The following is a 16104-nucleotide window of genomic DNA, read 5'->3' on the forward strand; positions in this document are numbered from 1 at the left end:
TTAATAAAAATAAAAAAAATTAATAGTATAACTTTCAAATATAGCATAGTGTCCATAAGTGTATATCAATGTTAACAAAATTTATAAAAATTAATCTGATATTCAAAATACATAAAATGCATACAAATATAATTAATACACAGGTGGAGATAATTTATAATTAGTGCTCAGGTGAAAAAACACGCAATTATTAAAAACATATTACAACATAAGGCAGTAGTGATTACCTCGGCAGAGATGAGGATCTTGGCGTGGACTATGCACGACTGCGCATGTGCGAGGCGTGTTTCCAACTTCCGCCCATTTGGAACGCATCGTTGGAACACACACGTCACTTCCTCCTCGAGACGTCATCAATAGAAGCGTCCCAGGGAGTTAGGTCGCATACATGGATCTACATGTTCCAAATCACGTGACCAGAACTCGTGTAATACAAATCCTGGTGATCACCTGGTAAATAACCCAGGATCCAAGAACAGAGTCTAGTCACATGATCGGATCTGTCAGAAAATGTAATTGTAAGTCCCTATGTATTCCATTTCCTATCTCATGAAGATGCCCCATCTCATTGGACCATACCAACAATAAAAAGCTAAAGTTTCAACTATGGCAAAAAATGTGGAGAGTGGAATCACAAATTAAAGAATATATTATATGATTAATTTGCATATAGATGGGAATAGAACCAACCTCGCTATACCACATAGTGAGTGTGGAAGAAAATCTGGTAATGACAACAGTGGTAGCCCCTAAGTATATAAAGCATGGGGCCCACCACTATCTGTCAAGATACCATCCCATATATATGTATCTCTCAGGGCAAAGAGATCAGTCTGTCCAAAGAACCACTATGTCAATGGAGTCTTTTGACACCAAGTCACACTTCCAACGTGACCCAGGGGTGGCGCTGGTTATCCAATATCTAAAATGAGACAATCGACCCACCAATTGCCACCACTCTCCATATCTGACCCTATGTGGGTACGTAGGGTACATATGTACCGCCCTTGTATCCTATTCCCAATAAAATCAGGTGTCCAAAGTAGGATTCCACAATGTCCCATATAATTACCAAAGCATCAAGCACAAAAATGCACACTATAATTAAATGCAATAATAATGGGAGAGGAAACCAAATTAGAGACAAAAAATACATATTAGACCTAAAATATGCCTTTTTTTAAAGTTATCAAATCTTGATATACACTCACCTAAAGAATTATTAGGAACACCATACTAATACGGTGTTGGACCCCCTTTTGCATTCAGAACTGCCTTAATTCTACGTGGCATTGATTCAACAAGATGCTGATAGCATTCTTTAGAAATGTTGGCCCATATTGATAGGATAGCATCTTGCAGTTTATGGAGATTTGAGGAATGCACATCCAGGGCATGAAGCTCCCATTCCACCACATCCCAAAGATGCTCTATTGGGTTGAGATCTGGTGACTGTAGGGGCCATTTTAGTACAGTGAACTCGTTGTCATGTTCAAGAAACCATTTTTCCAGTCTTCAACAGTCCAATTTTGGTGAGCTTGTGCAAATTGTAGCTTCTTTTTCCTATTTGTAGTGGAGATGAGTGGTACCCGGTGGGGTCTTCTGCTGTTGTAGCCCATCCGCCTCAAGGTTGTGCGTGTTGTGGCTTCACAAATGCGTTGCTGCATACATCGGTTGTAACGAGTGGTTATTTCAGTCAACATTGATCTTCTATCAGCTTGAATCAGTCGGACCATTCTCCTCTGACCTCTAGCATCAACAAGGCATTTTCGCCCACAGGACTGCCGCATACTGGATGTTTTTCCCTTTTCACACCATTCTTTGTAAACCCTAGAAATGGTTGTGCGTGAAAATCCCAGTAACTGAGCAGATTGTGAAATACTCAGACCGGCCCGTCTGGCACCAACAATCATGCCACGCTCAAAATTGCTTAAATCACCTTTCTTTCCCATTCTGATATTCAGTTTGGAGTTCAGGAGATTGTCTTGACCAGAACCACAACCCTACATGCATTGAAGCAACTGCCATGTGATTGGTTGACTAGACAATCGCATTAATGAGAAATAGAATGGGTGTTCCTAATAATTCTTTAGGTGAGTGTATATCCTCATGTCCGTAAAGGGTCACCACCGGTCTTCATTGCTCTTCAATAATAGCAGCAATGTAACTTCTGCAGAAGAAAAAAAATAAACACAATTACAAAAGTTGTACCCACATACAACCACAAGATGATGATACATGACAGTATTCAAATGCTCCCAATGAGGGATCCATATCTCCAATTTCACATATATCTCAAAATCTATGTACAAATCCATGGTCTGAAATCAACGTTCAGTCCATTTGGTTTCAGTGTATTTAATCTAACAATCCACTCTATTTCCCGTTTTATAAGCGCCAAAATCCTATTTCCTCCTCTACGCGAGGTTGGAATATGGTCGATAATCATACACTTAACATCTTTCTCACAGTGACCTGCTTCTGTAAAATGTTGAGATACTGGTAAATCCATATGCTTCTTGTGGATTGTATATCTATGCTGATTCAAGTGTGTTTTTTTAATCTAATGTAGTTTCCCCTACATATAGTAGATGACATGGACACCATAAAACATAAATAATGTATTTAGTGTCACAAGTTAACAACAAGTTCATTTTGTATACTTTTCTAGTCATCAGATGTGTAAAAATGGTTCCTTTACATACATATTTACAGTTTACACAATTCAGACATGGGTAACAACCCATTTTTAGAGTTCTTAAGAAGGTCTGCCCTGTTTTCTTCTGAGGCCCTATATCTGCACCTACCAATTTGTCTTTCAAGTTTATAGGACGTCTATAGGACATAAGAGCTGAATTTTTAAACCCTTCTACTTTATCCAGCCCTGATTTTAGAATGGCCAAATGTTTGTGTATAATATTCCTCACTTGATTTTTTTTAAAAGTGTTATTTTTGTATGAGTAGATCCTCCCTTTTATATTCCTTTATTCTCTACCTATGTGTAACCAAGATCGATTTAGGATACCTTCTATCCTCAAAAGAATCCTGCATCCCATCTAAGGCTCGTTCAAGTTGTTCAGGGCAGCTAACAATTCGTTTAGCTCTTAAGAACTGACTAAAGGGCAAAGATTTAATCATTGGTTTAGGATGTGCACTAACTATTAAAATGTAATAGTGTATTTCTATCCATTGGCTTGATGTAAATAATGGTCTCCACCTTTTTGTCACTTATTGTCACTTTTGTATCCAAAAATTGGACTTCCTGTTTTGAGCAATATATAGTGAACTTGATGTTTTCATCTATGTTGTTCAGAAAGGAAAAGAACACCTCCAGATCTGTGTCAGTGCCCGTCCATATGAAGAAGATGTAATCTATGTATCTCCACCACCTCAGTACATGACTGAAGTCGTGGGACACATAGACGAACACCTCTTCAAGGAAGGCAACGGTCAAATTGACATATGTTGGTGCCACATTTGACCCCATTGCCATCCCCCTAATTTGCATTAAAAAATTGTCACCAAACAAAAACATTTTTGGGGTGAGAACTGCATTAAGTAGACTGAGTAAAAAGTCCTGACATTCTGGGGTGTATTCAGACCTCTGGAGAAAATATCTAACCAATTTAAGTCCTAATTTGTGTCTAATTGAGGTATACAAACTTTTATCCAAAGACACCAATGCTGCACCCTCAGGTATTTTGGTGTCTCCAATTTTCAACAGAAAGTCAGAGGAATCTTTAATATACGATTTAGTTGCTATAGCAAAATTGCGTAGTACCTTATCTAAGAACACCAAAATATTACTGAATAGAGACTCACTGGCTGAAACAATCAGCCTCCCAGGGGAATCTGTTAGACTTTTATGTATCTTCGGTAGAAGATAAAGCATTGGCATCCTTGGATGTCATTAACTCTGATATATATATATATATATATATATATATATATACAGTACAGACCAAAAGTTTGGACACACCTTCTCATACAAAGAGTTTTATTTATTTTCATGACTATGAAAATTGTAGATTCACACTGAAGGCATCAAAACCATGTGGAATTATATACATAACAAAAAAGTGTGAAACAACTGAAAATATGTCATATTCTAGGTTCTTCAAAGTAGCCACCTTTTGCTTTCATTACTGCTTTGCACACTCTTGGCATTCTCTTGATGAGCTTCAAGAGGTAGTCACCTGAAATGGGTTGGGACCATCAGTTGCGTTGTGGAGAAGTCAGGTGGATACACAGCTGATAGTCCTACTAAATAGACTGTTAGAATTTGTATTATGGCAAGAAAAAAGCAGCTAAGTAAAGAAAAACGAGTGGCCATCATTACTTTAAGAAATGAATGTCAGTCAGTCCGAAAAATTGGGAAAACATTGAAAGTGTCCCCAAGTGCAGTCACAAAAACCATCAAGCGCTACAAAGAAACTGTCTCACATGCGGACCGACCCAGGAAAGGAAGACCAAGAGTCGCCTCTGCTGCGGAGGATAAGTTCATCCGAGTCAACCCCCCCAGAAATCGCAGTTTAACAGCAGCTCAGATTAGAGACCAGGTCAATGCCACACAGAGTTCTAGCAGCAGACACATCTCTAGAACAACTGTTAAGAGGAGACTGTGTGAATCAGGCCTTCATGGTAGTATTTCTGCTAGGAAACCACTGCTAAGGACAGGCAACAAGCAGAAGAGACTTGTTTGGGCTAAAGAACACAAGGAATGGACATTAGACCAGTGGAAATCTGTGCTTTGGTCTGATGAGTCCAAATTTGAGATCTTTGGTTCCAACCACCGTGTCTTTGTGCGACGCAGAAAAGGTGAACGGATGGACTCTACATGCCTGGTTCCCACCGTGAAGCATGGAGGAGGAGGTGTTATGGTGTGGGGGTGCTTTGCTGGAGACACTGTTGGGGATTTATTCAAAATTGAAGGCATACTGAACCAGCATGGCTACCACAGCATCTTGCAGCGGCATGCTATTCCATCCGGTTTGCGTTTAGTTCGACCATCATTTATTTTTCAACAGGGCAATGACCCCAAACACACCTCCAGGCTGTGTAAGGGCTATTTGACCATGAAGGAGTGTGATGGGGTGCTGCGCCAGATGACCTGGCCTCCACAGTCACCGGACCTGAACCCAATCGAGATGGTTTTGGGTGAGCTGGACTGTAGAGTGAAGGCAAAAGGGCCAACAAGTGCTATGCATCTCTGGGAACTCCTTCAAGACTGTTGGAAGACCATTTCAGGTGACTACCTCTTGAAGCTCATCAAGAGAATGCCAAGAGTGTGCAAAGCAGTAATCAAAGCAAAAGGTGGCTACTTTGAAGAACCTAGAATATGACATATTTTCAGTTGTATCACACTTTTTTGTTATGTATATAATTCCACATGTGTTAATTCATAGTTTTGATGCCTTTAGTGTGAATCTACAATTTTCATAGTCATGAAAAAACTGAAAACTCTTCGAATGAGAAGGTGTGTCCAAACTTTTGGTCTGTACTGTAAATATATATATATATATATTTTTTTTTTACACATATAGTGTGTATGTATATATATATATATATATATATATATATATATATATATACTGTGTGTATATGTATATATACACATAATAACAGGTAGGCAGAAAATGCTTGTGGTTTAAGATTCTGAAAACAATAACAATTTAGCAAACATATTGCTCTAATTTATCCCAAACTCTTAAGATAATCTCTTAAGATAATTCAGTATTTAGATAGTTAAAGTGTGGGTTTAATTCTAAATTACTGTAGAATGGCCCACAGGATAGGTGATACATACAGTATATGATGGCTGGTGGTCTGACCAGTGGTAGACCCAATTATGAATGGAGCGGTGGTCGTGCAAACTTAGTGCACCTCTGTTCACACAAGGGACTCTGTGTCATGACTGGTGATGGTCCCAGTAGTCGAATACTCACCAGTCATACATTATTACTTATCCTTTTGTTATGCAACTGTTTTTTAGACTGTAAATCCATTCCAAACATGTGAATCGGTTTGTTTCTGCTCTATGTGCATGGATTTCGGCAACGGGTCTCCAGAAGAAATCTTACTACTAATTTTGAATCCATTCTGTTCTCAGTTTAATGAGCTTCTTTTGCCATCTTGCCCTGTTAAAGATTGCATACAGGAACACCCACTAAAATGCTTCTAATTTTTTTGCTCTGGGATGGGGGGTGGGGTGAAAGGGTAGATGGTACTTTTTACCCTTTATGTAATTTGGAAAGTTTGAACTTTTTTAGCTATACATCAAGGCTCCTTATAGCTGTATAAAATGTGATTATACCACAATGACACGACTATTTAGTCATTAGCAGTGCAAAAGGGTTGGAATGGATACAGCCATTCAGATATACATGCACAAGACCCTTTAAACAACAAAGCATGGGACTACTGTACATGAACTGGAAGCCATAGTTTCCTTTTTACTTACAGTAAGATAGGTATTATAGTACAGCTCAGCCATTCAAACATATTAGCATTAGTAAGTACAAACTCATAGTCACTGAAAATCAATAAAGGAATATTTTGAATGCCCTTTAATAATAAAGGGCAGATCAGACCTACAGTACGATATATTATGTCTAGTGCAGGTTAAACAGGTGGATTACACAGAGATTCTCTCTCGCAGATGGAGGCGCAATTTATCTGCAACTTTTCCATGCTCATGCCAGGTCTAAAATTGTGGGCGTAGCATGGGCGGGGAAGGGAACAGGCCAGGAGGCCCATGTCATTTACCATTTTGTACTCCTGTTTAAGGCGTAGAAAATGTTCTAAATGTAAGACATCTCGGAATCTGTCTTACAATTTGAACTGGCGCTGGAAGCGCCAAAGTTATAGAGAGGCCTGTGCCTCTACATAACTTTGGTGGATCCTCCACCAGCTTAGGGGCTATAAAAATGCATGAGGGTGTGATCTGCATGTTGGTACCACTATTGTATTGATAAGCAGGGGCGGACTGGGAACATAAAGTGGTCTTGGAAAAAATAGTAAAAGTGGCCCTGTTTTGTAGTCTGGTCCAAATTGATGGAAGGCAGGACCAGCATACCATATTGTAGCACATTATACCACCCAAACAGAGCTAAATACCACAGTCCATCACAAAATACTGCTGCCAGCAGCACAAAATATATCCCCAGAAACTTCCACCGGCTGGCCCCGAGGAGGGCCCAGATGACCCCTAGGCATCGGCCCACAGGGAAATTTCCCTGCAAGGTCTGTGGCCAATCTGCCCCTGTTGATAAGTATAAGGTTATCATCATTGCCTGCAAGAGTTGCATCAGCTTTTCATGATATTATGATGCTCTGAAGCTTATTAGCTGGGCTATTTTCCGGCCTCTATGTTAATGCTTAAAAAAAGCCATAAAAGATAGTCTGTGTGAACCTAGCATAAGGCATATATTGGTTTATGCCTTGCTAGAAAATGTAAACTCCACTGGCCAAATTAGATAATAGCTCTGTGTAAGGTAAGAGACTATTGTAATGATTTAGGTGTTCTGCCTTTCAGTACATAGATCTGGACACATGTTTTAAATAAGGATATAATAGGTCTCATGTATCTAAACTGTCTTACAGAAAATGTGGCTGCCCATGGCAAATAATTCTAGTTAACTTCTTTTCCTATTAAGTTTAGAAAATAAAGCTGAAATCCAGTTGGGTACTGTGTCCAACAAGGCGCAAGGACATGAGAACCAATGAGTATTTCTAACACATGACTATTTCTGGTAGATCTTTAAAACACCAGTGAAATACATATTAATTGAGGAGATTTATCAAAATGTAGGCAACATTTGGATATACATAATGGGTCTTAATACTGGACTCCTGTTCTGTGGTAATCTATGGTTACTTGACCCGTGAGGAGTTGGAGTCCTGTGACCTTAAAGGAGTTGTCCTTAGGTAGGTCATCAATATCTGATGATTTTTTATTCCCAGCACCCCCACCGATTAACTGTTTGAAGAGGCCAAAGCATTCCAGTGAGTGCTGCTGCCCCATCCAAGGCCAGTGACATTACATTTATCAGTCACATGGCCAAGGCATCTCAGTTCCTTTCAAATGAATGGGCCTGAGCTGCAGTACCAAGTACAGCCACTATACAATGTACAGTGCTATGCTTGGTAAGCTGTGAGGAGGCTGCAGTGTTGCAGTCTCTTCAAACACTTGATTGGTGGGGTGCCAGAAATTGGGCCTCCACCAATCAATTGTTGATGACCTTTCCTGAGGATAGGCCATCAATATCAAAACCTCAGAAACCCCTTTATTATGAAAACGAATATGCAGCTTCATTATGGTCATCTGAATATGGAATAATACAGGAGGTGAAGCAATTGCTCATAGCCGTGAGATACCAGCTCTCATTTTCCTTAGGACTTATTAGTTACCATAGGAAACCACTTTACTTTCCCCTTTGAATTTTTCACTGGTATCTTTAAAGACTTTTTCAAAACATTTGTGGTTGTCATTTATAATATGACAGTGGGTGGTTTTTTTTTTTTTTTTGGACCCTTTCACTAATCTCACGTGTTATAAAATGAGTGGAAGTGAAAGTGGGGATATATTCACGCTTGGGTTAGAATGATTGCTACTTATATATAATGAAGTGAATTTAAGATGTTCCCTAAGTCCATTAACAAAAGCTAACTGCAGCTGTTTATTTCACTGTGGAACATAAATGGTGATGGCATATTGTGTTCAATGTAATTTCAAATGTAAAAAATGTTAACAAGGAGGACTGTAGTACAGCAAAGCGTATCAATTATTCACTTCTAGCTGAAGAACACAGACCATAGCATACTGTTCATTTATTTTTACTTTAATGCATTAGAGGATAGCATTCAGCACCATTCTTACAGAGAATAAAGCTGAAGCCATGAGCCATTCATCATTCAGTTCTACATAAAAAATATCTTTGTTTATATTAATTCATTATATACAGAACATAAAAAAAAATAAGTCTACCCAAACAGCAGATAATGAAAAACATATCATAGTGACCGCTTTTTATAATGTATGCAGCACATAGAGGAGATCATAATATAGCAGCATTGATTATAAAATCATGACTAGAGATGAGCGAAGTACCGTATTCAAAAATTTGATTTGGCTGTTTCGTCACTTCTTTGTAAGTAATGGGTGCAATGACAGGGAGCGGTGATAGCGCTGCTTCCCATCATTGAACCCCTCAGATGCCGCATTCAAAGCTGATCGCAGCATCTGACAGTAATAGCACAGTGTAAAATAAAAAAATATTAACTCATACTTGCCTTATCCATTTACTCGTGAAGAGTCGGCTGCCGCCATCTTGATTAAAGATCTAGAGCTAAATCTTGAGCGGCCCGTGATGACGTCATGGCATGGTATGTTATACATCACCGCGCACTGGATTTCATGCGAGACTTTCATTCAAGATGGCAGTTGGCCCGTTGCGAGCAAATGGATGAGGTAAGTATGATTCGCTACCACGAATCATGAGGAAATTCAGCTTTGCTGTAAATTGAATTTTCCATGGAATTTGTGGACTTCTATTCACTTAACACTAATGCTCACCTTTGCTCATCAGGTTTTGTCTGGAATCAAAGCTTTTATTCTTCAAACTACAGTATATGTAACACAAATGTAAGGGAATGCCCTGCGGCTCCTCAGCAAAACTAACATGGGGATAGCCTCCTTAAACAGTACATATTATTCTACCTACAGTATGCACCTTCAGCCCACTAACACTATCTTCACCCCTCAGATTGTCATCACTTCTGGTGAAGAGGTGGTATGTGGAAACCTCAGGTTGGTCTCAGGTGACAACTTTTGTATTTGCTGCAGTATGATGCTGAGCTAATTACAACCTCACATACCTAATAGATTTCGCCTTGTCTCATTTGTAGTCATATTAGCAACAATTTACTATATATACAGTATTCTCTTCAAGACTAGAATAGGAAGCAAGAATTGCAAAGGATTTCATGTACTTTTGGTGGCATTTTTGTAAATTCCTTTTGTTCAAAAATACTGGTTCCAGAAGGTATTTTAAAATCTGCAGTAACGTCTGTGTATTACGTTTTTGGCCTTTTGTAGCATTTTGGGGTCTTTATGGTTTGTTGAAAATGCGGCATTCTATTTGATTCATCCATAGGCTTCTTAAGAGTATATCAAGAAAGTCAGGACAAACTCCTGTACAAACTTTGTAACAAAACTTACTAGAGAAATGTCCCCCCTCCCCATCTAAAATGACCACTCACTCAAATAATCGACTAAATCTGTCTTGGTCTCCTAAGACAGACCCTAAGCTCAATGATGGATCAGATTACACACTGCCCATAGAAGTCTATGGAGTAAAAGGGGGGACGAGGGAAATGCTGCAGAGAGACTCTGCTCATAGAACTCTATGTAGAGAGGCTAGAGGGATGATGAAGAGGTACCAAGTGAAAGAGAAGCAGGGAGAAACACCGAGAGAGACTGCTGCAGATAACAGCGCATTTACACAAATTGCGTCTGTGTTGTCCATGTGTAGGCTTACATGGAGATCACACAGACTCAGAGAAGCAATTTATGCTATTCACAGCCCAAGGGTCTCTGCCATGAAACTCAGAACTTGTCCTATAGTGGTCTGTGTCTCACAGAACATGGACCTGGCAACTATTGAAGGCAATTGTCTCAGACGATTTGCAGGTCGGACTTCCACAAAAAATACAGACCTCACTGCTGTGTTAAAAGCATCAGTTTGTGGCAGGCACAATATGGATGATTTTAAATAAAGCCCTGTGAATACGCACTAATGGTGAGCTTTCTCTCTCACATCAATACTCCAGTACTTCTTTATGCTTTCTTATAAGGTGGTGGTGCTGCTTCTGAGTGAGAGTTTTGCGTGAGTAAGATGGAGTTTCCCCCATGTGCGGACTACAGAAAGCATCATAGAAACTAGTTATCTCCCACTAGCCCAGGGACAACTGAGAATTAGAGAGAGACAATTACTAACATATGCAGCATAAAAGTCATATAATGGTCAAAAATTGTTTTATTTGTGGTCATTTAAAAAAATTGTGACGGTTTTATAAAAACTCAGAAAAAGTGTGTGATTAGGAGCGCCTATATTCTAGTATGGTTCAAATAGTCATTGGAAGTGATTAGGAGAAAAAAGATACGCTGTGCACTGTGCCTTATTCTTGCCCCAATGTTTTAATGTTGTTTAGTCTGTTAAAGTCACCTTTTTCTTTTCTCTTTTTCAGAGCAAGAGGAGTGTGTTAATTGTACAGATGAATGCAGAGTACTCGGTCATTCTGACCGGTGTTGGATGCCACAATTTCCCACAGCAAACCAGGTGGAAAATGCAGATTATCGCACAAATCTCTTTGTTCCAACTGTTGAAGCTCACGTTGAGACTGAGACTTATGAAACTGTAAACCCCACTGGGAAAAAGACCTTTTGTACATTTGGAAAAGACAAAAGAGAGCACACCATTCTCATTGCCAATGTAAAACCATATTTAAAAGCCAAGCGTGCCCTGAGTCCTCTTCTGCAAGAGGTTCCTTCTGCATCTAGCAGCCCTACCAAGACATGCATTGAGCCTTGTGCCTCAACTAAGGGACCATTGAATGGCTGTGAAATAAAATCAGGAGTCTTGGCAGAAACAACCAATCAGTACCTGTCTTCTGATAGTCAGTACATATCACCTAATAAACAGACAAAGGACCCTCAGTACATTGCATCAGACCCCATGGCCCACGTGTTTGCCGATGTACACTCCAGAGTGAGCCGAGACTCAAGTGAAATGGACGCTGTCTTAGATCATCTGGAGCATTCAAATCGTGATTTGGGCCGAGAATCTGTAGATGCTGAGGAAGTTGTGAGGGAAATTGATAAGCTTTTGCAAGACTGTCGAGGAAGTGAACCAGTGGCTGTAAGAAAATGAGAAAGACGGAGAGGCTATCATGGTTGCCTTTGTCGAGTAAATACAGTTTTCCCTTGGAACAGCACATTTGCAGGGGAGATGGGAGATGGATGCTGCTCTGTGGCTCTAAGTGAACATTTTAAAAGTGCCCCCAAACTCTTGTACTGTTTTTTAGTTATTAAGATTACACTGGCTTTATTTTGACAAAAAAATTCTATTGGGCGCAATCAAGGAAAATGTGTTGTAGTGAATATTGACAATCTGTTGTATAAGGGAACAGAACTCGGAACTACTTGTGAAGTTGAGCAACTTCCTAATGTAGTTGATGTGACTTTTCATTTGCTGAGGGAAAAAAAACCCATTGATTAACAGGGTTGACTAATTTCTGTGTGGATTTTGACAAGCATCACTAGCTTCTAATTAAAGTCCTAACTAATTTTGCTGTAGTCCTAGCGGCACCAAACATCGACACCCATTTGTGGTAAACATTTCTATATAAATGAGCGACATTCCAAAACATTTCAGTACAAGTCCGTGTCATGTAGTTCATTTCCATGCCACACATAGTAATATATAAACATTATATAGTCGATTTCTTGTGTCCTGCACTAGCATAAGCTAATTCACTTTATGTAGAATGAAAGTGTTGAAAATAAGAATTTTAGTGTCCAACAAAAATCTACAGTATATTCACACCTGAATATTGATAGAGAGAATTATGTTTTAAGATCTCGAATAATGTGGTTCTTACAAAAGACAATTATCTTTACCATTGAAAGGTAAAATGTCCAAAAAGCGACATCCTTAAATTTTTTTTTTTTTTTTTTTAATTAATTTGTGGACACTAAAATTTGCTCAGGAAAGTAAACGTCCTATTCATCAAAGCAAATATCACATCACCATTAAATGTGCAACTGTAAGAAGATTTAAATGTGTTTACATCAAAATAGCATATTTTTATGATTTATTTGCAATTTTAGTGCATATGAGCCAAATCGTTGAGTGTATAAGAGCTATATTGTGTATTTTATTAAATTAATATATAGTTGTGTTGCAAAAAAAAAAAAAAAAAAAGGAAAGAAAAAAATATTTGGGCTTATATTGTAAATGGCAAGTGTTGCCTCGGTAGCTGTCGAACTCTATGAGTTTTTGTTTTCCTGTTTCCTCTTCCCCCCGTGGAGTATGGGAAGCAGCGCCTCAGAGCTAAGTCTCTTGTTACATGTATGGTCTTAAAACTGCAGTAGTACATAATCTGTTCAAAATGTGTTCAAGTGGACGGTCAGAGCAAGGTGAGCAAGAAGCAAACATGTTCTTCAACCATGCCATTGCAAAAGTTTACATTTCCCATATGAGGAAACCAAAAAACAAACAAAAAAAAAAACACAAAACATATAAAGCCTTAGAAACTTTTTTTCTTCCCATACTGGCACCGATTTTGGATCGTATCAATAGCACCATTTTTGAATTTTAAAAGCAACAGATAAATATAGATCTTCATTAAAATACGTTCACACACAACTGAAAACATCTAATGACTTGTTTACTAAATGAGTTGTATTAGATTAGTAAAAAAGGTTTTTTGTTTTGTTTTTTAAAGAAACCGCATCACCTTTGTCCATAGGCTTGCAGCTCAGCTCCATTGATAAAAGCTGGACTGCAATATTAGACGCAACCAATTCACAGAAGCGGTGCTGTTTCTAGGGGAGGAAAAAACAGATCCTTTGCTTATGATCTAGAGCAACAGTGCCACCTTTGTCCACAGGCTGCAACAGGTATTGCATCTCAGCCCAACTGAAGTGAATGCTGCAATGCAATACTAGACACAACCAAGGGATACGAGTGGTCCTGCTGCTGGGGGGAAAAAAAACAAAACCATAGAATCTTTGTTTCTAATCTGGAACAACCCATTTGGGGTGTCTTTGATGGAGACTTGACACATCACTATTTAAAAGGGCAAACATTAAATTACTATAAAAATGATTGCATTGCTGTTTCATTCAAGATCTCCACCAACGCCCCAGTTAAATAAGCCCCGATGTCATGTTTACTAAGCAGCGCAGCTTCCATGAGGCGACTCAGAAATGCATATGCTGTTAGGCTCCATTGCGCATTATGAGCAGTCCTATGGAAAAGCCACACTTAGCAAATGTGTGCCATAAAGACGTAGTAGACTAATAGGATTTATTTATGAAAATATATGTGAAATCATATTCTTGTGTCCAGAGACATTTCTAAAAGATATAATTTTAATAAGTGCACGTTTCTTTGTCTTTTTAATACATCTTTATAAAATAAAAATACAAGATTTTTATACATATGATATGCACAGACACATGCTGAGCGGATCAAACATTACTATCCCCTGTGTAGATTATGTACCATGTATAAGAGATCTCCCGCCAAAGCTGGGAAATATGAATGCGAATTTGGAGTTAAATTGAACAAGCTGGTGTTATAATGACCATATAAACCCGCCGACAGGTTTAATACTGGCATTATCATAATTCTATGTCAAACCATTTCTTTGTACTAATTAAAAGTCAGAACATGTACTTGTGGGTCTGTGGTTGAGAATCTCATGTCTTTTCATTCGTCCAGGAAATGTCTTGTGACAGCGGTTCATTGTCAGTTGTCTACTGGCTGCATTGCATTGTTAATTGTATCTCATTTTCATGGTACGAAGGGTACTGCAAACAACCTACTGTGCACAAATGCTGCATTGCTCTACAAATTTTGGACAATTTATGTACCTAAATGTGTTGTCTATGTGTTCCGCAGTGTTCCTTTTCGGCAGGAGGGTGAAGCTTTGCTTAATACCGTAGCTGAAATTCCACAGTAAAATCAAATTCACTTCTTGCCTCTACATACTTATTTCAGTAGGCAATGATAGTTAATGGAATAAGTCACAGTATGTTTTAATGCTTAATATGCTAATTTGACAAAATATACAAGTCAATGGATTTCCTATACAAAAGCGTGTTTCCTTCTGGGTTGTAAAAAGCATAAGTTGCCCAACATTTCAACCAAATCACACTAAGACGTTAGACATCCGCTAGAACGGCCGTGTCATTTTTACGGCTCACCCCTTAATTTTTTTAACACTTTATGTTTCTATTTTATCTCACTGGATACTTAAATTTACTGGTATTTTGGAAATTGTGGTTTGCTTCAGATGGGTATACCTTATAAATAACCATAGTAAAATGGAGCCAATCATTCTAATAACAGAGGCTTACATAAAACATCTATTAAAAGCAAAGTTTAAAAGAAAGGATAGTCAGTTTTTGTTAAAAATCCATGGGTTTTATTATAGTCCTGTAGGTCAAGTGTATAATCTCATATTGGATAGATATAAGAGGAACATTTAATCTCACACATTTTGCCACCAGTGTAAGATAGCTACGGGTCTCACCTCTGGGACCCGCACCTGTATCTAGAACGGATCCCCCAAAAGAGAAGGAGAGTGCACCATGCTGATTGAGTGCACTCTGGAACTCCCATAGAAGTGGAGAACACACTGCGCAAACACATTCACCTCTCCGTTCACCTCTATGGGAGTTCTGGAAATAGCCAAATCGGCTCTCGGCTGTTTTCAGCACTCCCATAGAAGTGCATGGAGGGTAGCTGTGCTCACGCGATTTGTCCTCGTTCACTTTGGGGACCCCATTCTAAAGATAGGTGCAGGTCTCAGAGGTATCTGACATTGGTGGAATATGCTAATTTCCTTTACCTATGCATAAATAGGTCCCTTTATACGGGATGATAATCAGGAATGAACGTTTGTAGGAATGCTTATTTCCGATAATTGGCCCATGTAAAGGTGCCGCCAGTCTTGCCTCTACAGTCTTACCTTAAGATCGAGCAAATGCTTGTTCATTGGGTGAAATTATCACTAATGCAGACACCTTCTAAATCATTGTTTTTGGGCAGCAGATTGTTTTCTATAAACAGGAATTTGCTGCCCTGAAACAATGAATTTAATGGGAACGAGTGATCGCAGTAACAATTGCTCTCAATTATTGAGAACAACTGGTTTGTACTCGGTAATTGCCTGTTTAGTTGGTTCTTGTAAATAGGCCTTCAGGAACCTGCACTGGGAAATGGTCTGTGCATGATCATGTATCCGATAGCTTTTCCATAGATAATGTTCTCAAACATAAAATAGTCAGTCAACCAATTCACACTAGTCAGACCT

At 38.8% G+C, this 16104-nt stretch overlaps 1 protein-coding gene across 4 annotated transcripts in view; it reads left to right on the forward strand.

Moving 5' to 3' along the window:
• The window catches only part of PCDH17 (protocadherin 17), a 207795-nt gene extending 193052 nt beyond the window's left edge, over nucleotides 1-14743 (forward strand). For all 4 annotated transcript variants that reach the window (XM_044285929.1, XM_044285932.1, XM_044285930.1 and 1 more), the window contains one exon: nucleotides 11248-14743. In XM_044285929.1, coding sequence (XP_044141864.1) covers nucleotides 11248-11930 — 683 coding nt within the window. In that variant the 3' untranslated portion in view covers nucleotides 11931-14743. The remainder of the gene's footprint in view (nucleotides 1-11247) is intronic.
• The last annotated feature ends 1361 nt before the right edge of the window (nucleotides 14744-16104 follow it).

Source organism: Bufo gargarizans, chromosome 3 (assembly GCF_014858855.1).
Source record: "Bufo gargarizans isolate SCDJY-AF-19 chromosome 3, ASM1485885v1, whole genome shotgun sequence".
Classification (NCBI taxonomy): Eukaryota; Metazoa; Chordata; class Amphibia; order Anura; family Bufonidae; genus Bufo; species Bufo gargarizans.